The sequence below is a fragment of the Pleurodeles waltl genome, chromosome 6 (genome assembly GCF_031143425.1).
Source record: "Pleurodeles waltl isolate 20211129_DDA chromosome 6, aPleWal1.hap1.20221129, whole genome shotgun sequence".
NCBI lineage: Eukaryota > Metazoa > Chordata > Amphibia > Caudata > Salamandridae > Pleurodeles > Pleurodeles waltl.
The window spans coordinates 375,472,943-375,499,876 of record NC_090445.1 but is presented as its reverse complement, the minus strand read 5'-3'; the positions used below and the strand labels follow the sequence as shown (position 1 = coordinate 375,499,876).

Sequence of the window (26,934 nt, the reverse complement as noted above, 5' to 3'; positions counted from 1 at the left end):
CTGCAGTGCCCATGCCATTGGCATGGGCACTGCAGGGGCCCCCAGGGGCCCCACGACACCCGTTCCTGCCAGCCTGGTTCTGGCGGTGAAAACCGCCAGAACCAGGCTGGTGGGAAGGGGATCGGAATCCCCATGGCGGCGCTGCTTGCTGCGCCGCCGTGGAGGATTCATAGGGGCAGGGGAAAACCGGCGGGAAACCGCCGGTTTCCTTTTTCTGACCGCGGCTTTACCGCCGCAGTCAGAATTGCCCTTGATGTACCGCCAGCCTGTTGGCGTGCATCCTCCAACCCCAGCCCTGGCGGTCCATGACCGCCAGGGTCGGAATGACCCCCATAGACTTTTTGCATACAAACACACCAACACACACAGATGTGAGGAGCATAACATGCTATTTATCACTGTTGTGGAGTATGGAGAGACGCCACTGTAAACAAGGAGATTCCTCAAACCTGTAATGGCCACTCTCCTCTCTCAACAATGGTAACAAACAATATTCTACTGTTGGCAACGCTACATGTATTCTAATATCTTTTTTCCATGTGTAGAATTTTGCACGAAAGTAGAGAATAGATTTGCAGTACAAATACATCTGTGAAGGCAGATTTATTCGTACAATTGTTTCTAACCACATTACTTTTTATTTGGCCCTGCACAGTATTAATATAATGTATAAAACATTAAAAATCTTTGATGTGTAGGTTGCACAGTGCATGTGTAGTGTAGATGTGCTGTGTGTATGAGTGACTGTGAATGATACAATACATGGATAATGCGGTACTATGGAGTGTGTATATTTTATATGTTTGTGCCTGGTGTATATGTGCCTGTGATGGTCACAGTAGATGAAGGATGAAGGGCTGTGCAGGGCATGTACATTGTGCACATGCTGGGTGTATATTTGCCTGTGAATTATACAACGTGGGGATAATACAGTACTGTGCAATGCATGTATGACATTTTCATGTTCTGTGTGTATGTGGGCCTGCGGGTGGTACAATACATGGCTGACTCTGGGTTCCACTTTGGGAGACAGAGGTCTGCATGGTGAAAAATGAAGAGAGGAGGCAGACGAACAACCCTAGACAGATTGGTGTACTGCTGTATTCCTGTAAGCTTGATGGGGCACACTGGAGAAAGGTAGACTTTGGTTCCCTTAGTACACTTCAAAGGGTGCTCTTTGATTCAGAGAACTGTCACAAGGAAGGGGCCTGGGGACATCACAGGAAGGAGATTGGACTGTTATGAAGATCAGGAAAGTAGGGCTGGTGCCCTGGGATGACCTCTTGATACACATTTCACTGTGGCTGATATCCAGGTGGGAAGTCTAGTCACTCCCATGGCCTGTGTTTTGGGACTATCAGCTGTGGAGTCGCTTCTGCTATATAAAACTGCTTTCTGGAGGAAGAGAGAATAGAGGAGTGGGCATTTCAAACAGGAAGCAGACCCGAAAAAATAACCTTCAAATACCCAGGCTCTAAATCACATTTGATACCTGGAAATAGACTATAAGGGGATCTTGAGACCCCAAAAATTGTCAAATGTAAAATAGCCAGTTGGGCTGTGCAAGGAGGAGAACTGGGACTAGAACTGTAACCATTACTGGGGGCCAAGGCCTACTAGTCTCCTAGCTGGGTGAGAAGACATCACCCAGGGAATCAGACCACCTGCTCTGAAGCCTGGAGCACCAGCGCCTGTCTGCTTGTCAAGACTGGTGTGCACTGTGAAGCAGAGGAGAGTGTTGGAGGAAGCAAGGTCTAGGGTGGAATTCTGCCAAGTGGCTTCTCTTTGGTTGATTTGAGGAGGCAGTTGCTGCACAGATTGGGTCATTGCCCATGAGCAGGGCCAAGTCAGCAACCCCTGTTGCCAGAGAAGGGCTGCTGAGAAGTGAACCATGAACGTCGCTGTGCCAAAGGGGCTGTTGCCGATGTAGAGTGAAGAACTGGCAACCCTGTATGCCAGAAGGGGCTGCTGTGACGTAAGCTGTGATCACTGCTGTGCCAATCAGGTCAGCGCCTGAATGCAACGAGGGACCGGCAATCCCGTATGTCAAGAGGGGCTGCCGTGAAGGAATCTGCTGTGCTGATCGGGTCAGAGCCCATGTGCAGTGGAGACTTGACCCCATATGCCAGACGGGGTCACCAGGACCAAGCAAGTAGTGTGATCTAGTTGGGATCATCATTGGAGGATAGAGTTCACATGGGAACCTCTGCAGACCTGCACAGTGACAGAGAATAAGCATCAGGACCTTCGCGCTACGCCTCTGTAAGAAGTTATTGTGTCCAAGGGGTTGTTTTTGACTGTTGTGATGAATATGAAACTACACCACACGTTTTCTGCAGGTGTAATCAGTTGTCTCCTTCTTTTCTTCACAGGGTTGTGCCAGAGAGCGTCACCTCGAGAATAGAAAATATGGTGGATTATCCGGTAAGGGCTCTTTCTGTTTTCTTTTAATAGGGTAAGGTAGTGAGGGACCACCAGAAAGGCAACCAATATAGTGCTCACAAAAAGGGGAGGGGTAAGTGCTTGTGGTCTCTGGCGTCTGGAATTTTGTCTTAAGGACTATTTTATATCTGCTCTCATCTCTGTCCCCCTTTCTTCCATGCTGCGGGTCTTCCCAGTCCCAAAAAGGAACCGTACCTTGTGTAGCCACGTTCCTTCTGGGTTGGTACTCAGTCTCTCGTAGCCTTCTCCTCTGCTCTCCAGCTGACGCGTCCTTTTCCTCTCCGTTCCCATCCTCACCATTCTCTTCCTGGTTCTCCTTTCCTTCGCTCCTTACTTCGTCCCTTTTCTCACCCTCGTCAGTCTCCACTGTCCTCCGGTCTCGCCGCTCGTTCTCCTCTCCTTCGGCGTTCCACTCCCCGATCTCGTCCCGGAAGTTACAGTAACTTCCGTGTGAGGCGCTCTCTTGCGTGCCCCTGGTGGACGGGTTGGGCGGCTCCGGGCTTGCTGCGTCGTCCTCTGCTTTCCGTCTGCTGACTGCCTCCCGCTCACAGCCTCCCTTCCCACTTCTCCCCTGACTGCCCCTGGCTCTCCATGGGACAGACCCAACATCTTAACCAACTTGAAGGAGCCCCGATGAACTTCTGGTCTCTCTGGCTGCACGATTGTGTGTAATGAACTTGGGGAACACTGAAAGCAGCCCGCCTGGGTCTCGTGCAGTGAACTCACCTGAACCACTGAACCAGCCGCTACTGTACAAGTACCTGTGGAGGGGGACTGATTTCGGGCCAGTCAGCCCCAGGAGAACTTGCTTACTAGATTTAGCTTCGATGCTGGAAAACATTTCCCTTTAAGACAGACTCGGAGTGGAGCTCTGGAGACTCTGACTACTAGTGGGGCTTACTCTGGATGTTGCCTATAATGAATGGGGAGTGACCACTAACGCTAAAGCGAGGAGGGAGTGGGACACAGGGGACTGCCTAAGAAATACTAGAGCCCTGACCTCCAGGGGACTGTGGAAGTAGTTTGTAAATGTTGTATTTCCCTTTATGTTAATAGCAGTAAAATAAAATACATCTGTTTTCATAAAAGCATTTGGCTAGACAATAAGATACTTGTGCTGCTGTGAGTTTTGTGCCTGTGATCACTCCTTGAATCTACCTCCGTTCCCGAGGGAACCTTGGACTGCTTGGACAACACTATTCATGACAGTCAAATGCTGAAGAGGTACTTTTCCCAGCTGCTCAGTATCCATAGTAGGTGGGGCACCAGGACATCAGGATTGAAGGTCCTCAACACCTACGGCTGGGCCTAGTAGCCACTGCTTGTCCTGTGCCTCTTAGAAAGGGGTTCTGACAGGATCCTTTGCCTGGTCAGAGACACATCTGTGGTAAGCCAAATAAGTGCAGAAACTACTAATGCAACAAAGTGACTAAGATCAAGAGTGACAGAGAGCAATTTATAGAGCACAGGGGCCAACTCTTTTCAGCATACAGGCTGCATTCAAGTTGCTGTTAATGACCTGAAAGAGGCAAGGAGCCCTAATACTTACAATGATTACTTCATACCATGCATTCAATGCCCACCAATCACTAGTTAAATACGCGTCTAAGCTTTGCAGAGAATGCTGGTAGTCATTCCACTAACAGTACTGCAAACTTGCAATGCTGTACATGCGAATGAGGAAAGTTTGGACAGCAGCTGTTTGTACTGTCCTTGGTGGGTGATGGAAGCTTCCTCTACTACTTGGTCTCGAATTATACAGTGCCAGGGATGAACCACAAATCAAAACCTGTTTTTTAATTTGCATGCCAGTACTTTTAAATGCAGAATTGAAAGTATCTGATTCAAAGCAGCAACCATGACTGGATGAACCCCTCATGCCTGACATCCAACAATTTGAGAACTCAAATGCAAAACAGGTGCGTAAGAAGACCACACAAATCAATTACAGGAGGCTTCACCTTCTTTCCAGTATTTTGTCCTTTGGTTGCACATACTGTACCCTAAGTTGTCCATTCGTGAAGCTTGCACTGGAGCCGGCTGTGCTTTCTCAATGTGCAAGTAGGAAAATATGTCCTGCTGTTGCCCAGGTTGTACCTTTTCTGTGAACGTTAGCGAAATGTGTACTGTGCCACTCAGCCCGTTCCTGTACTGTGGCCATAGCTGCAGAGTGGCGCTATTTGATGTGATTAGAAAAAAAGGGATAGGTGATATGCTTGCACTTATCTCAGCAACTAGTGATCATTTTGGGTCTCATTCCAGTTCTTAATGTTTTAGCTTGCCTGTGCCATTACATTCAAGGATCAAACATATGGAACTCAGTCTTGTACCACTGAATACATCCGAAAAGGGCCAGTCAGCTGGAATTGATAGGTCACATCCCCTCTGAATGGGAAACAAGAAAGCGCAGACCAAGCAATTGCCTAATTGGGCTTGAATCATGAGGTGCTGCTTCAGTCCTAATGCATAGCAAACAGCTCCTGCCTGGGCACTTACTCAGGGAGACTTACTTCAACAGCACAAAATATGATAGATGGAATGCTTTAACTAATCTCAGCCACTGAGCTGCATCCCAGTCCATTACTTCTTAGCTCTTGTGTATCATTACTTGTCATGCAATACACCTCCAGCCAGTTAGCTGACCACACTTTGCATGTTGGAATGTTTAAGGTCATAGCTATTCTTGGGAACGGACTGTCTCCTGCATGGTGAACAGGTATATACCACTGCCTTGAGTGCCTGGCTGCTCGTGAAACTGGTATCTTAACTGTTTTTATTTGACCCGAGCATCGTGCTAATCTACGGTGTGTATAGAGGTCTAGGCCTGTCCCTGGTAACGCAATACCCAGAACCTGTTCCAATCGTATCTTCACAGTTGGCAAAGGACTAACCTTCATGGCCAAGGAGAAACACAAAGTGGTTGCGGTGTAACAGTGGGGTTGTGTGAATCAGTAATGCCAGTAATGTGACCAGACCTTTTTCTCTGTGGCAGAGAGAGGGCAGCCTACTGATCCCCCTCATGTAAAGTTCTGTCGATGCTTGTGTCGAATATGTCTACATGCAGTCAGTGTGCAGCACATGTATGGTAAGTAAGACCTGTGTGGAGAAAGTCTGAGTACTGGTATACAGGAGGATACAGCTTCCCCAGACAGTGGAAGTGTACTGGCTGTACTTCTGCAGCTGGAGGGTGGAAATACAGACAATGACGTGAAAATGCATGGCGATAGGGCTTGACTTTGAAATTCAATGTGGACTTTGATCGCAAAGGGTCCTGATTAATCCTGCCTGAGCAATGTAATTTGGTAATTGGTAGGGAAGAGGGCTAGGACAACAGTTTCTGTTCAAGGTAAGAAAGTTTCTAGGCAAGATCTGTCCTTGTGTCTTTTTTCATTTTCTCAATAGCCGTGTCTACTTCGGGGCCAAAAAGCTGTTTTTGATTAAACGGCATATTAAGGACTGCCTGTTGAATTTCAGGCTTAAACCCTGAAGACCTAAGCCATGCGTGTCTCCGTATAGTAACTGCAGTATTAATTGTTGTAGCTGCTGAGTCTGCAGAATCTAGGGCTGACCTGATTTGGTTATTTGTAATAGCCTGCCCTTCCTCGACTATTTGTTGTGCCCTTTTTTGTTGGTCTTTGGGGAGATGTTGTATGATATCCTTCATCTCATCCCAGTGGGCCCCATCATATCTAGCCAATAGTGCTTGGGAGTTGGCTATCCTCCATTGGTTGGCTGTTTGCGATGCTACCCTTTTGCCTGCAGCATCAAATTTTCTGCTCTCCTTGTCTGGTGGGGATGCATCCCCAGATGACTGGGAGGTGGCTCTCTTTCTGGCCGCGCTTACAACTACAGAATCAGGAGACAGTTGTTGTGTAATGAATGCTGTATCAGAGGGAGGTGGTTTATACTTTTTCTCCACTCTGGGAGTAATTATCACAGCCTTGACTGGCTCTTGAAATATCTGGTGTGCATGCTTTAACATGCCTGGAAGCATGGGAAGGGACTGATAGGTAGTGTGTGTAGAGGATAATGTGTTAAAAAGAAAATCATCCTCTAAGGGCTAAGTGTGCATGGCGACATTGTGGTAGGATGCCGCCCTAACTAAAACCTGAGTATATCCGGTGCTATCCTCCAGTGGTGATGGTTTGGAGGGATAACATTATGGGCTGTTATCGGGAATGAGAACTGGATCATACAGATCCCATGGGTCCACATTATCTTGTTGTGAATCAAAAGAATGTACAGGAGATTGAACAGGTGTGGAAGTAGTAGGTGGAGAGACAAGCAGGTGAGGAGAATGAGGAGGAGACTGAGGAGGAGAAAATTGTGGAGGTGGAGTTTTTTGTTTAGTCTTTGGCACTTTAGCTGGTGGCTGAGCAGTGTCCAATTGTTCTTGAAAGGCCAGCTTCCTCTTAGGCTTCAGAGGAGGTGCAGTTATAATTTTGCCAGTGTCCTTGTGAATATGAATTCTGGCTTGCCTTTCATCTATATCCTCCATCTGTGTGTGTTCCTCCGAAATTCTATGGCTTTCTTTAAGTACTTTCGAAAGTTCATGTTCCTCCATATAAACTGGCCTTTTCGGCTCCGAAGCTGTTTTTTTCGGGATCGAAAGGCTGTGAGTGGATGTTGGCCTCGACTCCGAAAGCGGCTTTCGAAGTTTCGACTCGAAGGATCGATGTTTGATAGTTTCAGAGCCAGTGCTTCGGCTCGAGTCCGAAGGTTTCAGTGGCGTGGGCTTTTTCGGTGCCGAAGTTGTTGGTTGGTTACCGAAGGTCTTTTTACAGGTCGAGCCATGGCCTTCCGGCAGTGGCGTTCCCATGGCCTTATGTTTGGGCTTGGCTGGGGCAGGCGTACTCATGTGCTGTCCTGCCATGACCAGTCTATCCTCCTCGGAGTCAGATCCTCGGACGGAGACTGCGGTGTGCATAATCTCCTCTTCCTCACCGTCGAGACGTTCAGTGCTCTTCGACGCCATCTCGAGTCTTTGTGCTCTTCTGTCTCAGAGAGTTTTCTTCGAGCGGAAGGATCCGCAGGCCTCACAATTTTCCTCCCGATGGTCTGGGGAGAGACAGTGATTACAGACGAGATGTTGGTCTGTGTAGGGAAATTTGGCATGGCACGGAGGCCAAAAGCGGAATGGGGTCTGGTCCATGAGGCTTCCACGCGATCAGCCCGACTAGGCCCGGGTTGGGCGCGGGCGCCCCGAAGGGCGAGTGAAGATGTTTGACCCGACGATACTGAAGTGTTGATGAGAGATGGTACGCGATCGAAACAATCCCAATACGAATTAGTGAGTTGTAGAGCTTTTTCGACTCGAACTAACGGAGCAAAAAGAAACCCGTCCGAACCCGATGGCGGAAAGAAAACAATCTAACATGGAGTTGATGTCCATGCACAATGGAGCCGAAGAGGAGGAGTCACTCGATCCCGTGACTCGAAAATACTTCTTCGCAGAAAAAAAACTTGTGACACTCAGAGCCCAACACTAGATGCCAGAATATGCATAGCATGTGTATCTGCAGCTACACATGCCATCGAACATATATACATATAAATAATGGAAAAGAGATGTCCATGCAATGTATATACATAGTTACAATATCCTGTACTACAACAACTACAGGCTTCCGGGGAGGAGGGAGGGCGCATGTGAATCTACAGCACTACACGCCACTAACAGTTTTCTACTGGGTAAGTAACATTTTCCGTTCAATGGCATGTGTGGCTGTAGATGCACATACTTTGCATAGACTGCAAAGAAGTCCCCTCCAAATAAGTGGTGGCTAGCCTGTAGGAGTAGACTGCTTGACCAACATTTGCCTGCTGGCGAGCTAAAACATCTACACAATAGTGTTTAGTAAATGTGTGTGGTGTAGAACAAGTAGCAGCTTTGCAAATATCTGCTTTTGGAATGTTTCCTAAAAAGGCCATAGAAGCACCTTTTTTTCCCTGGTAGGGTGTGCTTTAGGAGTTGTTGGTAATTGTCTTTTAGCTTTGAGATAACAAGTATAAATAGAGTTGACTATCCATCTAGCTAATCCATTTTTTGAAATCGGATTACCATTGAAAAAGCTATAAAAAGTTGTTCTGATCTTCTCAAATTTTTGTCCTGTCAATGTAATACATAAGAGCTTGTTTAACATCTAGTGTATGCAGAGCTCTTTCAGTGAAACATTCTGGCTGTGGGAAAACAACAGCTAACTCAACTGATTGATTAATGTGAAATGGTGAAACTACTTTAGGTAGAAATTTGGGGTTTGTCCTAAGAACTATTTTATCTTTATGTACTTGGAAAAAAGATTCCCCTAAGGTGAAGGCTTGGGACACGGGTGAGACGGAGCTCTGTCTCTCTGTGTAGGCCCCCTGGGGGTGGTAGAAGCACGGCCCCAGCCCGAAGTGACGAGAGAGGACCGGGAACCAGAGAAAGGGGCAAGGAGCAGCCGCGGGAGCCGGCAGATGATAGAGGGTGAGCCTGCTTGCCCATGACTGTGCAGCTTCCAAAATGGCAGCGCCCACGAGGGCTCAGGCGTAAGACAGCAGCGGAGACGGAGGGGGGCCCCCACGGCCAGGGAGGTGACACCTAGGGCCCCACAGAGACAGAGGTGGAGTCTGCCTGGGGTGCGCTTGCAGGCAGTGCAGAGGGGATTCTTCCTGTTCCCTTCTGTATGTGAATCTTGGTTGAGCGTCTATCACTTCCAAAACAGGCTCTACAGAAAAAAATCTCAGGGGAAACTGTGGAGTCTTTGCAAACTATACTTTTTGGTTCTGAAATTTTCGGTACTGAATGCTTTTTTCGAGCCAAAAGTGTCAGCTCTGAAGTAGATGGTAATGTCGGTTTCTTCGGCGCAGAAGCGGTTGAATCGAATGTTCGACTCGATCCCGAAACAGACTGGTATGAGTTTGCTTCTTTGGTTGGTGCCGAAGGCATTTTGATCTTTATGAATTGCTGTGCTGAACCAGAGGGTGGGGCATCCAAATGTATTTTCCGGATCCTACCATGGCCCGAGAGCAGCGGAGGACCGATGACCAATTTGGCAGTCTTTTATGTGGTAAGATGGTGCTGGTGTACTCGCGTACTACACCGCTGGAATGGACTGACTCTTGATATACGAATCTTGGTACCACTCGGAGTCTCGGATCGATAGGGCTACTTGATGTCTGACATCAGCCGGAGGGTCTTTTTAGATCGAAAAGACCTACAGGCATCACAGATCTCCTCCTTATGTTATGGGGATAGGCACAAATTACACACCAAGTGTTGATCCGTGTGTGGAAACTTGGAGTGACATTGAGGGCAGAATCTAAACAGAGTACGTTCCATTAGCCTATCATTCTCTGACTACAACTGTCAAAGTAAGCCCAAGAAGGGTGTGGATACCCCTAAGGGCTTTAAACCGACCCAGACGATCTAGATCAGATAGATTCATAAGTGTGGAATACATGATCGAAAGCTATACCGTCATCGATAGAAAGATGGAAAATAAACTTTGAATGATACCGAACCGAGATCCACCGCAGCGAGAGGAAACATGTCTGAACCCGACGGAGGAGAGAAAACAATCAAAGGACTCGATGCCCATGCGCACTATCACCAAGAGGAGGAGTCACTCTCCCTCATTACAGCCCTGTGTGGCTGTTGTTCTGCCACTGCCCTTCCCACATGCCATGAACAGTTAGTTTGCTGTCCCATCTACCTCCTCCCTACCCTCTGTTGTCTGAATCCATGCACCAGCCCCCTTCCTCCTGCACCGCCTGGTCCGTTGTGGTGCTACTGCCCTCTATTTAGCTTGATGTCACTGCCCACTCCTGCCCTTTGTTGCCCAATTCTATGCCCCATCATTGCCCTCCTGCTTATCATCTGTGCTTAGCTTGCTGCCCCAACACTCATTCCCTTGACCTCCGATGCCTGTGTGCATTCCTTTGCTCCCTCCTTTTTCCCACCATGTTCCATAGCCCCTCCCATCTACTCTGAGTGTTCTGTTGAGCTGCCACTGCCCCTCCCACCTGCCTAGAATGACTGCCACCTGTCCCTGACACCTCTACTCTGTCTGACCAAGTTCCATGCCCCTACTTCCCTCCCTCCTGTTCTCCATGGTCCATTTGCTAACACTCCCTTCTACCCTCCATGCTCTGTTGTGCTGCAACTGCTACTTCTGCCTGCCCTGTGTGGTCTGTTGTGAAACCCCTTCCCCTGCCCTCTGTGCCCAGCCCCTAATCCTCCCTTGCTGCCACTAACCCTCCTATTGCAATGCATGATCTTCTCTGCTGCCACAGCCCCTCCTACCTGCCATGTGTGGTCATCCTCTGACCCCCTTCCACCTTCCCTTAATTGTTTGTGGGTTTACCATTATAGTCTTACTGCTGCCCTCCATGGCGTGCTGTGCTTCTAGGGCTTATTCTGCCTAGCCCTCCTGGGTCAGCTTGCTGCTCCTACCCTGCCGCCTTCCCTCCATTTTCTATATGCAGACCCATATCCCCTCCCTTCTGCCTTGTCTGGTCTGTTGTGTCCCTACACCCTCCATCTGCCCTTCATAGTCTGCTATGCTGCAACTGTCCCTCCTGCCTTTGCCTCTTTTCCCTGTGCTCTCTGGTCCATATGCTAGGCTCTGTTCCCTCCCTATTGATTTCCATGGTCTGTTGTGCTGCACTACTGTCCCGCTTGACCTGTGTGGTGTATTTTGCTGCTGCAACCCCTGATGCCTGCCCTCGAAGGTCAGTTTGGTACCCCTGCCCATATCCCTCCTGCTCTCTTGTTATCCAGGCAATGTCCCTACCCCATTGGTTGTTATGAAGCTCCCTAATTTTATATCAAGAAAGGAATCTAGCATTATGCAGTGACCTTTTTGTCACCCCTTCTGAGCAGCACAGTTTTAAAAGCTGCAAAATAGAACCAACAATAAGCGCATAATTAAAAAGAACCATAAAAACATATAATAGCCCCATGCAGTGTCTTGCACTCCTCTTTTGTTTGCTGCTTCTGAGCAGAGCAGATAAGTATTGCGCTTTTTTATTTTATAATTATATTAAAATATATATGGCTGTTTTGACTGAGTGCAGCATTTGATTTCAGAGGTTATTTATCCAATTTTCGGGTATATAGAGTACGTTTAGGTTTAATTTAATAATATTTGTAATAATACTGTTTTAAATATAGAGCCTTGTAAGTATACATGTTAGTATTAAATCAGGGGTGTGTTTAAGTACCATTTTAAAGACAACAATTTAACTTGTATGCATATTTTTATAAGAAGGGTTAGTACTGTTAGTAACTATAGGAAGTACTGTTGAGATTTAAAAACTGTAATGTTTGCCCTCGCACTGAGGCATTCTTCTATCTTGCGCACGATCGCTATGGCACGCATTCTCTATCGCACTCGATGCGTCTGACCTCTGTTTGTGTTGTTGTGAGCAGTTAATCCATTTTTGAAAACAGATTGTGCACTTTGTTAAGTCACGCATGGAGTGAGCCACGTTTACGATTGTTTTTTTGAAGAAAACCGAGCACATATCAAAATGTTAAAGACATGTTGACTAGGTAATACATGTCAGAAGCCGATCTTAGTTAACAATCAGCAGACGTCCGGCTGAGAAGGGGAAAGTAATAATGCTTAAAGCATTTTTGGGGAAATTGTTAGTTTTTAGTTTTAGAAAGCGTTTTAACAGATTTAATGTATTTATAAGAGAAATATATATGACAGTTACACAGTCAAATTAGTTGTTTTATGTTTGAATAGGATTATATTAATAAATACATTAACTAAAACTAGAGCACTTAGAAAACGAGCGAGGAAAATTTGATATCCTATCAAGAAGTACAGGAGGAGGTTATTAGGAGACTAATAAATAAAGAAATATGAGATACAGTTCATGAAACTTTAAAGAAAATACTGGAGGTAAGAGAAAAGCAAGGCAGTTGATAAGGAACACTGGTCATTATCGGATGAGGAGGAGAAAGTAAATAGAGGACAAGGAGGAAAATGTTTAAAGAAAACATAGAAATGACTAATGAGAGGGGAGAAGTCTCTCACGAATTACAAAAAGGTGTCCAGAGCGGCACACATAAAAGGCAGGTCCACCCTGCAAAGTATATGGGCTATCAGTCTAATTGGGCAGAGCAGGATACTGATGCTGCTTTAGATGAATATGTCCTAGATTTAGCATATGATGCTGGCATAGATGAGTTCTTGAGCACTGAGAGTTCAAATAAGAATATAAAGAAAGAGATCAAAGACACCTTGGGCCACAGTTTGTTTAATCTAAGAGAAAGTAGGCACCCACGAAGTTCTGAATGGTGGCCAATGGATCATGTGACAGAATACACAAAACTTTGGCTAAGGAGGGAATTAAAGAGAGGCGGAAGAAATTAATAAAGGAAAAAGAGACTAGAACTCCTAGTTTGGACCCAGATCTGATCACATATTTATTCAAATTAGGTCGTCTTCAAGAAAAGGACTTGAAAGAAACTTAAAACAATGTGAAGACAAACTGTGTGATTTATTGGATCCAATTGTAAGACTATTTGATATGGTGGAAGAATCCTACCTTAATGGAACTGATTTGGATATTTATTGAAGGGGCAGAGAGCAATTTGTTTTCTAGACAATGCCAACACAAGCCTTATTGCAGAAAGACAAAGAGTAGTAGTATTAAGAATCAGTCCAAAGTTAGGAAACTTTGCTAAAAAGAAGACAAGCGAGGAGTCAAAAAGGAATTTTATTTGGCGAAGGACTAGTAAAATCTTTGGGAAAGAAATGTTCACACATTTACTGCCTTAGATAAGGCACATATTTCTATGCAAAAAGTATTCAGAGAAGGTAAATTATATGGTAGGCCCGGAAGAAGGGGCCAATCTTTCGGCCATACATATTACAGTAGCCCATATGGACAGTGATACAGTTATGGACAAGGACACAAAGGAAATAATTACTCCAATACCTTCTATCCTCAAAGAGGGAGAGGTGGTAGGAGCAGATCAACTCAAGGCAGATCCCAGGTGTCTCATGCGAGATCACATCCAGGACAAGGCGAGTATGCAGAGTGGTATTGGTTTTATCTGGAAGAATATAGGAGGGAGGCCAAAACATTTCATTCAAGAATGGGAGACAATAACAAAAGACGCATGGCTTTTAGAAGCAGTAGGGTTTCAAGAAAATATAAAGAAAATTGTGACAGGAGAAATTTGTGGAATGTGGGAGAAGAAAAGCCATAGTAGAGGTGAATGAGGTTCAGAAAGGATTTGTCAGTACTCTATTACCTTAGAACACACCACAATTCCTAAAACCAGTATGGTACCATTAACAAATGATTTATATAGTAACTAAAATCTGTTATCACCCTTTATACGTTCTTCTTTTTGTAACCCTAAAAACCAGCCATTTACTACAATGCAGTTCAATAAAGTGCTATCAAGTATATTGGTCCCTAGATGGCTGCCAGCACTTCCTAGTTGAAGTGCTAAAAGGCAATCAGATCTCAACAAGAGATCAGTGCTTAGGCTCCGCCCAGATATACACATTTTGATTTTCTTTAATATCTCGAAAGCTACTGAACAGATTTACAACAAATAACAAAAAGTGCGCTCTGCGGACCAAAACCTACCTTTTTGCCAAATGTGGTGCATTTCTGTTGAGCAGTTTGGGCTGCAGGCATGTCTAAAGAGTCTATGGGAATTAATATGGGAAAGGCACTTTCTGATGTTGAAAGGTGAAAGAAGAAAGGACATTGCAGGAGAAGATGAAGTGAAAACTGTTAGAATGGAACGATGAGAATGATAGGGACTTGCAAGTTGGAGGTAGAGATGCATGGGGAAAACAGGGGAAGGGGGGATGAAGGTGAAGTGGTTAGTGATAAGCAGAGAGACAGGGGAAGGAATGGAGGGGTGGGGGACAGCTGGGACAAAATAGGGAGAAGAGATATGAAGAGGTGAAGAATAACTATAGACATATGGGGAAAGAAGCTGCGAGTGAATATTAGGTAAACCAGAGGTCGAAAGAGCTCCACTGGAAATGTGAGGGAGACTAGAATGTAAACTTTAAAATGAGAGAGGAAGAAAGTAGAGTGAGTGACAGGAGGGAGAGGCAAACCTGCAGGGAGAGAAGTGACAGTAGAAAGCAAACCATAGGGAAAAGTGGAAGTGATAGCTCCGAGAACTGAAAAGAGCAAAAGAGAACTGCTGTGTGGAAAAGAGCGGGAGGGAGAGATCCAAGAATTGAAGGACAAGGGTACAAGAGATTTGAAGGTGGGGGTGGAAAGAAGCAGAGGGAGAAGCAAGAGGCAGACTAGGATGGGAAGACAAAAGCAACACTGGACAATCTTAATACTAGTCCAAGATTTCATAGAACAATTCAGGGTAGCAAGTAGGTCTGAACTCTCTCTTGGGGATGACTGAAGAGGGGGTTCAAGGTGCTTTTTTAATACCTTTATTTTGCAAAACATTACACATAAGAGGTGCCAATGACACTCAAAAACACTGCAATATGAGATGAGGCATGTAACAGCCAAATTCAATAAAAGACCCAACTTATTAAGAAAAAAGGGTCAGCTCACTAAAACCAGACTGATGGAAAAGCGAGACCGTGAAAATACACTTCAAGAAAGGAATGCCTAAGCAAATCAACTGGCAAATCTATGCACCAGACCCTCTTTGAGCAGGCTCATTGGTTACACACTGACAATGGGCTAAAGACAGCACAGCACCTTCATGAAACGTTCCCAGCATTAAAAAAACAAGCGATTGCAGAACCAATGTATCTAACTTGCCTTCAATACATAAAATAACCATCTGATGGCAACATTATTCTACGATTGCAAAATTGTGAAGCAAAAACTGATTTGAGCCATCTCAGCTAAGTGCTGCCAACCAAGACAAGCTCACTGAGTCTGGAACCTGTAAATTATGATATAATGTTATGTTGATTTTTAGTATGTTTAATACTGAGAAAATGCAATAAAGAAAAAAATATAAAGGAAATAAATAGACAGCTGGAGCTGTCTGTAGCTACCTCCAAAGCTCACAGAAGGCTTAATCTCCAGTCTCCTTAAGGATCTGCAGGAACGATTTAGTTGGTACTACCTGTGCAAAAGTATGTTTCTTCATCTCATGGGTCACCTTCAACCAAACTTCAAGTTCTCTTGATAAAAAAAATCAATTTTGATCAAAAGCAGGGCTCTCCTCTGAGCCAAGGTTTCCCAGACAAGATTCCTTACCTATTGAACGGACATCAAAGCAGTACCTATATGGAAGCGGTGGTGAATGGACTCAAACCAGAAAGTCCTGCAGGTCTGTGCAGGAAAATGTACCTCTCGGAGAACCTGACTGTCCTGACAATAGTAGTTAGTAAACATATGGCAGGAAGCCCATGTAGCTGCCTGGCATATGTCTAGGACAGGGACTATGGGTGCATCTGTGGCCTGGCAAGCACACAGTCCATACAGAGGCTGCTTTTTAGTAAGTGTATAGCTGATCTTAATGTAGAGCACAATAAAGGAGGAGATGGTTCACTTCTGTACAGCCTTGCCTTTTTTTTCACTCTTGCAAACCCCACAAAGAGCTGATCGTCCACCTGGTGTTCTTTGGTACCATTATATGGAAGCTCTGTGCTCTCTTGGGGTCCAAGCATTGGAGTCTATCCTCCTCATTAGAGGAGTGAGGCGGTGCATAGAACTCAAGCAGGGTGATAGTCCAATGTGGAAATAGTGGAAAGCAGAGAGACATCAAATAAGTGGGGACCAGATTAAGATACCACTGGGGCTTCACAAAAGGAGAAGGGTACATATGTTGTAGCCATTTAAAAAAATCACATCACAACTGGTCATTCACAAAAAAGAAGGCTAATCTGGCAAGCGTAAGAAAGCTGAAAGATAACATTTAGCCATGCCCAAAGCAAACCTCACCAAACAAGAGACAAAGCAAAAAACAGAAAGTCAGCTAACTTGGTCTGGAGGGGTCAATCTGGTGTGCCACACAAAACCACAGATTTGTCCCAGCGATAGGAGTATACAGATTTCCTTGAGGGCTAACAAGATGACATCAACCACCTCCAGAGGGAGGCTAAAGGTTTTCACCTGTTGCCTCCTAATCTCCAAGCATGAAGTGGAGATTGCGAAGGTGCAGGTGCAGAACCCTGCCCTGTTGCTGAGGACCTCTAGGAGGTGCAGCCTGATCGGAGAGCATATGCTCAAGCCCAGAAATTATGGATACTACGCTCTCAGTGCTAAATCTGGAGCCACTAGGAAGACTTGGGCCCGGTAGGTCCTGATCTTCTTACGATCTTTGCAGGAATGATATCGGCATAAAGGCATACAGGAGTCCTGAGATCCACTCGAGTCAGAACACATCACCAAGCCGCGAGATGCCATGGAAACTCCAGCATCCAGAAGTGCTGACACTGTGTTCGTAATGTAACAGAACAGATCGAACCATGGTTCTCCCTATTCACAGATGAGACCTCACACCACCTTTCAGGTGTAACTGCCTCCTGTGATCCATGAGTTGTAGACGGCTGAGTCTGCCTGCTTTACCATTCAAAGATCCTGCTACATGAGTCACCACCAGGAACATTTATTACCAGTCCAGCCATTTCCAGAGGCGCAAAGCCTCCAGGCACAGCGGCTGAGCAACTGTAGCAGCCTCCCCTTGATGGAAGGAGGGATGGCTTCCAATGCCAGGCAGATGGTCCTCAGCTTCAGAAGACTGATATGGAGCTGGGACTCTGCCAGGCACCAGATGCCTCTGATGCCAGAGGTCCCCTTGATTTGGGGTACAGTAGGTCTTTAGATCCCACTACAGAGCCTGCATATGCCGCCTGGCATGCTCAACCATCAGTAAGCAGTATGCCATCAACCCTCTGTTGATATCAACATATATCAACATCTCAGAATCTTCCTCTTGCATTTCTATTAAGCTTTGCAGAAAGTGTTCCATCATAGAAGGAGCAATTCTGGAGCGATCAAGGAAAGAAAACACAGAATGCATACATTTGTACTCTTCAGTTGGTCATTAACTGACACTTGTAAAGCATCAATTGCCAAAATGCTTTTCAACACAGTCTTTGAAAGTTTTATAATCACCTAATACTCCTTAGCACTCCAATGCCTGCATTTTGACCACAGTAGAGGCAATTTCCCACTCACTTTGCTCCATACACATTTCCAATCCTTCCACCTTGCATGCTACTGCTTTTACCACTGCAAGTCAAACCCCAGCAATCTGCTGATGAGAGCCTCAACAGCTGGGTCCTGGCTCTGCCAGTCTCCGGTGCTATCCATGCCCCAGAGGAGGGGCAGGCTCGGGTTACCATTGCTGATTCATGCTTCCCTTTTTGCATGGATGAAGTAGAGAAGCTGCGTCAGAACACAACTTGAAGGTCATCACTGCTAATTTTCAGCATCATCATGGATACCCCACTCCTTTCCCACATATCTGACTACCACCTGCAGCTTTAGCCCACATAGCGGGTGGGAAACCAGTGATCCATACCAGCATCTAGGGTTCACAAAGGTGGCAGTCCAAGTTGTTTTCCTGCCATCCTGGCCTCCCACTAGCAATTCTCCTCAAGGACCGTGTTGAAAATGTGGGACCAAATGTGCATTGTTTGCATTCTACTGCCAAATATGAGACAAATTAATTAAATACTAAAATACTTCAGTGTCGTATTCTATAATACCAATTATTCATCTGCCTATGATAGAACTCTGCCACTTCCTCAGGGATGCTTACAAGCCTCAGAGGGCTGAGGATGCCTCCGACCCATCAGAACGCAAAGCAGCCCCCAGCATACATCCAGTCTGTGCCTTGTACTGCCAGCCCAACTCCTGTGAGATGGAAAATTTGAACAGCAGCAGGAAAGGGGAAATTAAACTACATCTAGAGAGCAAGAAAGCTGCAAGGGGAGAAGTGTGAGGGTAAGAGGGGTTGGTTAGAGAACATGAGAAAGCTGACAGGGGAGAGGCAAGAGAATGAAGTTGCATGAGGAAGGAGAAGAGCTGCAGAAGTGGAAGGGACAAGACAACAGAAGGATGCAGGAAAAGAGGTGAGAGAAAGCTGAAGGAAGAGAGTAGAGAGAGCAAGAGAAGGTGGAAGGGAAGAATCAAGAGAAGTAAGCTGCAGAAAGATAAATGAGTGGTGGGATCGAAAGTTGCAGCTGTAAAGGGTGTAAAAGAAAGAAGGATGCTCCAGAAGGGCAAGTAAGATGTGAGATGGATAACACCAGGAAACAGGGAGAGGGGAAAATGAGGCTACAGGTGTAAAGGTAGAAGGAGTGAGGGAAGCTGCAACAGAAAAATTGAGAAAGACTTGAGGAAGAGGACCTCTGTGAAAAGAAAAGTGACTGGGAGAAAGGAAAGCTGAAGGGACAGTGGCAGCAGAAGAGGTGAAAGAGAGAGCTGTAGAGACACAGAAAGGTGACATGGAGTAGCTGCAAGAAAGGTGAGACCAGGATGAAGGTGAAGAGGTCACATCAGAAACGGAGTTGTAAGAGGGGAGATAGGAGGAAATGGCAGGCAGTTTCAAGAGGAGAGGTGACTGAGGTAACCAAGAGATTGGCTGCACAAATAGATAGGAGAAAAAGGTCAATAAAATGAGTGTCAGTGAGTTGGGTACCAATAAACAGCCATTATCTGTCAACCTTGCCAAGAGACTACTCAGAAGTGAACCTGTGCTCTACAAATATAACTGTATGCTATAGTTTGAATTGCTTTGTGATTGGTTGCTGTTTTTGTAAATCAAAAATGGGGTGAATGGCTGTGTTTCTTATCTCTTATTTTGGTAAGAATGGGCTGATGAACATGACCTTGCTGTAAAGAAGTTGCGCATTTACTAGTGCTCTTACGCCCACAGAGTGATCTGTTAAGATGAAGACAGGGTTTCTTTCTGAGCAGCTTCATTTGCAAGAATGTTTCTTTAACCTACAATCCTATTTGGGAGCTGAGACAGAGCGTAGCAGCCTCAATAAAGCCTAATTTCTGAACTTTGGTTTGGAGGTGGGCAAAGTGATTTTTTTCCAGGAATTGTGTGAACCTTAGCACTATTTGTCTGTCTTTGAACAAATAATTGCAGACTATTCTAACTAATCCAAGAATCTATTGCTTTGTGGCCTTCTCTCACATTAGTGATTTCCATTTTGTTTCCAGTGACTTGCAGGTAAACTAATCTTTCATCAGCAAAGATGTGGAAGAGTAGATTTTGTGGTCTCTGGAGGTACAGGATGGGCTTGACATAATTACTTATTGGGGTGGGGAAGGGAAAAGAGATAGACAGAATCTTTGTGGAACTCCATATTTCACCCGATTGGCAGAAAAGTCAGGTCCTCCATTCTGAAGTTATGGGACTAATGAGAGGAATGATTTGAACCTTTTAGAGTGTGGTTGGTGATGTGTACAACTCAACAGAGGTGTCCACAAAAGATTTGTGGTCGACAGTATTGAATGGGGTTGAGGTCAAGAATAATCAGAGTCTTTAGGAAGCTGTGGTCCATTAGATCTAGCAGTTTGCCCTAGATGTTGTCTTACCTTCCTTTATCTCCCATATTTAAGTTGGAGCCAAAACGTTTAGTGTTTAGGATACTGTGAGATTCTATGTGAGTTTGGAATTGTGAAGTGATGGTTCTTCAAGGAATTTTGAGCTTCAGTGCAGGCCCACAATTGGATGGTATTTGCTGGCACATCCAAATCTGAAATCATGGATTTTAGACAGGTAGGCAGCTATACTTTCCAGTGGGATGTGGACTTGGAGATATGTAAACACAATGTTACAGCGAATGTACCGAATCCCAGGGTAACACAGATGGTCCTTTTTCGCTGTGACTGGTTTGATCCTCTTATGTTTTGGATGAAATAATTACTCACTTCAGCTTACCGCACTGTCAGGAACTTCATTATAATTCTTACATTAGTGCACTTCTCCACTGTTTTGTAATTCTAACTGAACTAGACCTGCTGGGCTGAATGCCAATGACGTATCATTATTGATGCCGAAGCTGTTCCTGTTGTGTGCTATGGCCTAGGGTTTCTTGTTTTTCAGACACAGGTCATCTTCTAGAGCAGTGGTTCCCAACCTGTGGTGCGGTGACCCCTCGGTGTCCGCAAAACCTCCTCAAAGGGTCTCCGACTGCTGAGAAAATTAAATATTAACAAATTAGGTCCCCGGCTTTCAGTAATTACTCGTTGGGGGGGTCCCCAGATTCCAATTATGATTCAGTGGGGGTCCCCAGGTTGCAGAAATGATAAGTGGGGGTCCACTGAAATAAAACAAAAAAATTGGGAACCCCTTTTATAGAGGACAAAAAATTGACATCTCACTGTGAAAAACTTCAACCCAGCTATCAATTCATGGCGCACAACTGCAGTGGACTGCCCGTTTTGGTTTCACATTTTTAATGCCCCTGAGAACGTGCCCAATGTCCTCCTCTCTTGCTCATTTTTATCATGTCGTTCACTCCCTCCATCAGTGTGAGTGATAGAATCAGTGCCCTGTGAAGTAAAAGTTGAAGTGATGGCAGTTTACATATTCTTTTTTCAATGTTGTTTGAGAAACTGGAAAATTATTAGTAAAACTTAAGCTTATAAATGTTTGTGAATTTTATTTTTGAAACTGGAAGTGAAAAAAAAAATATCAATCTTAGTTTTGGGATTATGGCCTTATCCGGTGAGGAGAGGCATGGGATAGAGGACGATGGGGTTCCTCTGCATGTTCATACCTTTGAAGCGATCTTTCTCTGTGAGAATGACCAACGGGAAGTAAGAGGGTCTGTCTGTACTAAGTAAAGCTACTTCTGCAATACCGGTATTCAGTTCTTACTCTCAATTCAGAAGTGATCCTTCAGATGTAGACTCCTGTGGATCAGTAGTTATTTGTTTGATAAAGTCATATAACGAATGTTCTCTGCCATGGTTAAATCATATAACAAATTTTATCAGCACCTTATAAATAAGGAGTTTTAGATGAATGCACGCTGGACAAGTTCAGTTTTTCAGCATTTCCTAAAAAGGCTGAGGTTTTGTTCCATTCTGAAACCTGGGTTCAGGATGTTCTGAAGTCTTTGGCCCTGGACTCCACCAGCTTTGCCTCCATGTATTTTCCATATTAAGGGTTGTTGACAGATGAGGTATGATGCTGCTGACTGAATGTTTCTATTGGGCACATATGCCCATTATTAAAGAAAACAAACCTGGACCTGCATGCTTCCAACAACTACAGACCAGATACAAATGGCACTTTCCTGGGCAAACTGATAGAAAGAACAGCATTCACCCAGATGTCACAATTCATTGAAAATAACTCTAAACTTTCAGACTCCCAAAAAGGATTCGCCCCGGGAAGAGGCACAGAATCTTCCCTCAACTCCATTTGAGATGACATTAAAACACAGTAGACCAGAATGGGGTTGCTGCCTTACTTTTCTTGGACCTCTCGGTCAGCTGCCTTCGACATAACTGACCATGACACTCTAATACAAAGCCTCTGAGAAGCCTGCATAGAGGGGACTGCTCTTGCCTCGATTACATACTAACTTCAAAGCAGAACAAATGTCATCTATCCTCCCCCTTTCTCATCTAAACCATAATTCACAAAAGCAGGGGTCCCTCAAAACTCGATTATTTCATCCATGCTTTTCAACATCTACATGAGATCATTACCAACAATGATCAATGAATTTCTGTTCACATGCTATAACTATGCAGATGACACAAATACTCCTTATACTGCAAAGCTACAAAGACTTTGGAAACTTAAAAATCTCCAGTTGCCTCAGAGCCGTTGATATGTGGATGGCACGGAGCCATCTCAAATTGAATGCTCACAAACCTGAAATACTCACTTGTGGCGACTGCTAAAAAATGATGACCTACCCTGTGCCTGGCTTGACAATCTGGGATCACCTCCTAAAGTATCTAAGGAAGTAAGAAACCTTGAAATTACCATAGACTCCAAATTATCAATGCATGGCAAGTAGATAGAATAGCAAGATCATGCTTAATTACTATTAAAACTCTGCAAGGCATCTTTCCCCACCTGGGATTTCCAGAAGGTCAAAGCTACTATCTCTCTTGTAGAGTCTAAACTGGATCACCCAATGACCTCTACTACAGATCATATTTACCAAATATGAAAGCACTACAACAGATTCAGAACTCTGCTGCCAGACTACTCCTACATACGAAGCCACAAGCCCACATCTCCTCTGCCTTGCAGGCCCTACATTGTTTATCGTTTGCGAGGATATCCAACTTCAATCTACTTTGTATCATCCACAAAGCAATACATGGAACAGGAATAAACTTACCAAATTAATTCAACAAAGGAGCCTCCGCTACAGATTGGCATCTCGCTCAAAATCCCACCATACAAGAAAAAAAACATAGGTGGTACATCTTTCTCTGTTAAAGCAGCAAAAAAATTGAATTTGTTACATCCAAACATAAGATTTACGGATAACTACCTTATCTTCTGAAAATTATTCAAGAGTTGGCTCTTTCCTGCATAACCATCATACTCAAACACTAATGTACAGCATACCCGTGTATATAAACATTTATATTTTGATTATATGTATCTATCTACATATGTGCATTTCTTTGTACAAATATGTATAATTATGTTTTTTTAATACACAGATATTCTTTTGGTCTACTTAACAGATGTATATAATACTTATGGTGTCATATATATATATATATATATATATATATATATATTTTTTTTTCCTTTTCTATGCTTAACATGTACAAAGGTCACTGCATAGTTTTCATAAGTTAGTTAAATATATGCTTATGGGTCTCTTATCTATTATAATTTGTAAATATTATCATCATTATTTTATCTACAAATGCGTCGCTATTGAAATATTGAGGAAAATATAGAATTAGATAGTTATAAAAATGCACAAATAAATTAGCTTAAAGTGCAGCAACACTTGAAAGCCTGAGTTTATAAAATACAACTTTAAATCTCGATACATTATCTTCCTGATACATGTATACCCTCTATATGTACTTAGAACTATATATTTATTACTTTACTCCTACCGTAGAAGAAAAAAAAAAACTCTCTCCTATGCACTACTTTCTCACCCTATACTTATCTCAATATATTCTCTATCTACACTCTCTGAATCATCCCAAACCTCATTCTACTACTATGATCTCCTAAATAACCTTTTCTAGACTCTTGCCTCCTCTATCCCTTATTGGCTCACCCAAAATCTCATTTTACTACTCTGATCTCCCAAACAACTCTTTCTAAATTCTTCCCTGAAGTATCCCTCCTTTGTCTCATCCCAAACCTCATTTTACTACTATAATCTCCCTAACCCATTTCTAGAGTCTGTTCCCTTCTACATCTCTCCTTTCACTCATCCCAAACCTCATGTTACTACAGTGGCCTGCCACATAACACTTTCTAGACTCTTACTTCTTCCATTATTCTAATCAATCCAAGTAACAGACTCACATGTCCACCACTCACATTAACTCATATTTCCCTATACTAATCCACCACTAATCCATTTTGGGTTCTGGGGTAGCATGCTACTCGCCAAAAAGTGCTTTGATGCCCCGTAAGGGATAGTTAGAAGTATAAAAATACAATTACAATTCTGGAATTACTGCCTTGTATCTGAGGGTTTCTCCGACTCACCTTGTGGTCCCTCATCACATATCTTGGGGTATCTCTCACCTGGGACTTTCTTGCCTTGGACTATGGGGTTTCTCATCTTTCATGTTGGGGCTTCTCACTGTTCATCTTGGGATCCCTATCCTTCCATTTTCTAGCTCCTTCCATTTCACTTTAGGGCCATTCCCCATTTCACCTTGTTTGTTGCTCTACTTTCAACTTCTCATTCCTTCCGTTTCACTATGGGACACTTTTTCCTTCAACAATTGGGCCACTACAATTTTATCTTCTAGTTTCTCTACATTCACTGTCTTGTTTCTTCCCTTTTTACTTCGAGGCTCTTTCTCTTTCACCTTGGGGGTTCCTTTAACCTTTTCTATCATCCTATTTCATCTTTGAGTCCCTCCCGTTTCGCCTTGGAGGATCCTTCCCTTTCACCTTCTGAATCCTTACCTTTCACCTTGGGGTCCTTCTTCATCCTCCACTGGGGCACAAAGACAGTCACGTGGCGGTGGCCAAGGTCCCAAAAGTGCTGAACGGCAATGGCAATACCACGGCAGGAGAAGAACCGATGCAAGCCATGTCTTAAGAAAGGAAAGGCAGAGGGTCAAATCAAGGTAATCTAGCAGGGATGTAAGGTCACTTCAGTTTTCAGCATCTTGCACCCCATTCCAAACACTCTATGGAGGCCCCAACTGTGCCTCACTCCCTAGATAGTCTACTCTTAGTTTAAGACCTGTAGGCAGGGGTCTAAAAAACAAACTGTGCACGAGGGTTGAGGGGGTGCCAAGGTCTAACCGAACACCTGTGTTTTGAGTCTCCTATTAGGGATCAGTGTTACACTTTGAAGGAACTAAATTTTTCCGCTAAGCAACTACTACGTTAATTGTGCTTTGGCTCCCTTTAGCTGTAGAACTCAATACCCCATCTTGTCCTTGGGAGTCTGGTGAGACCAAAAAGCATGTTTCTGTGATGTTTATGTCCATTATTAGTGAGCAGCTCCTTCAGCACCCCAATTCTATGTGTTCTGAGAAAAAATGGCTTAGGGAGAACATTTTGCATTGACAAAGTAATTTTATTTTCTTCCATTTAAACAAGGTTGCTGGTCCTCATCCGTTCCAAGTCAGTTAAATGGCACAATAAGGCTCTCAGCGGCACTCGATCCAGGCAGCTTCTAAGCATCTCCAATGAAGCTGCTCCGTAATTGTGGCTACTGTTGTCAAGAAGCCTAGTAGCACCCTAGTCCTCTTCCACAATTTGAGATATAAGGAAAACATGGGCAGAGTGGAGGCTGCGGAGGGGAGACATGATGGGAGGAAATGGGGAGCTTTTGTATGACACTGGACAGCTGCAGATGAAGACATGAACGGGAAGGCAGGTGCTGAAATTAGGCACACAGATGTGGACACAGCTGCAAGAAGGTTGATGACAAAACATTTGGGAATGATGAAGAGACATCACCTTTTCAATTCACTTTTTATGAAATCTGGCAAGAAAGGCAGGGTTAACAGCCTGCAGCTCGGGACTATACCTCAGGTTTGGAGCCTAACAACCGATACAGCCTCGGCAGTGGGCTACAAGGCTATCTATAGAGTCTGACAATGGAACAGTATTTGCAATGTGTAAAGAAATGGCTCCCTGTTGCAGTTACCCCCCACTTTTTGCCTGATACTGATGCTGACTTGACTGAGAAGTGTGCTGGGACCCTGCTAACCAGGCCCCAGCACCAGTGTTCTTTCACCTAAAATGTACCATTGTTTCCACAATTGGCACACCCTGGCATCCAGATAAGTCCCTTGTAACTGGTACCTCTGGTACCAAGGGCCCTGATGCCAGGGAAGGTCTCTAAGGGCTGTAGCATGTATTATGCCACCCTAGAGACCCCTCACTCAGCACAGACACACTGCTTACAAGCCTGTGTGTGCTGGTGAGAACAAAATGAGTAAGTCGACATGGCACTCCCCTCAGGGTGCCATGCCAGCCTCTCACTGCCTATGCAGTATAGGTAAGACACCCCTCTAGCAGGCCTTACAGCCCTAAGGCAGGGTGCACTATACCATAGGTGAGGGTACCAGTGCATGAGCATGGTACCCCTACAGTGTCTAAACAAAACCTTAGACATTGTAAGTGCAGGGTAGCCATAAGAGTATATGGTCTGGGAGTCTGTCAAACACGAACTCCACAGCACCATAATGGCTACACTGAAAACTGGGAAGTTTGGTATCAAACTTCTCAGCACAATAAATGCACACTGATGCCAGTGTACATTTTATTATAAAATACACCCCAGAGGGCACCTTAGAGGTGCCCCCTGAAACTTAACCGACTATCTGTGTAGGCTGACTAGTTTTAGCAGCCTGCCACAAACCGAGACATGTTGCTGGCCCCATGGGGAGAGTGCCTTTGTCACTCTGAGGCCAGTAACAAAGCCTGCACTGGGTGGAGATGCTAACACCTCCCCCAGGCAGGAATTGTCACACCTGGCGGTGAGCCTCAAAGGCTCACCTCCTTTGTGCCAAACCAGCAGGACACTCCAGCTAGTGGAGTTGCCCGCCCCCTCCGGCCAGGCCCCACTTTTGGCGGCAAGGCCGGAGAAAATAATGAGAAAAACAAGGAGGAGTCACTGGCCAGTCAGGACAGCCACTAAGGTGTCCTGAGCTGAAGTGACTCTAACTTTTAGAAATCCTCCATCTTGCAGATGGAGGATTCCCCCAATAGGGTTAGGATTGTGACCCCCTCCCCTTGGGAGGAGGCACAAAGAGGGTGTACCCACCCTCAGGGCTAGTAGCCATTGGCTACTAACCCCCCAGACCTAAACACGCCCTTAAATTTAGTATTTAAGGGCTACCCTGAACCCTAGAAAAATTAGATTCCTGCAACTA

General features: G+C 44.7%; 1 protein-coding gene across 1 annotated transcript in view; it reads right to left on the bottom strand.

Moving 5' to 3' along the window:
- LOC138299758 (NEDD4-binding protein 1-like) overlaps positions 1–26,934 on the bottom strand; it is a 253,504-nt gene that overhangs the window by 78,461 nt on the left and 148,109 nt on the right. Inside the window, exon 3 of the mRNA XM_069238295.1 lies at positions 24,506–24,636. Within this exon, the coding sequence (XP_069094396.1) occupies positions 24,506–24,636 (131 nt within the window). The remainder of the gene's footprint in view (positions 1–24,505; positions 24,637–26,934) is intronic.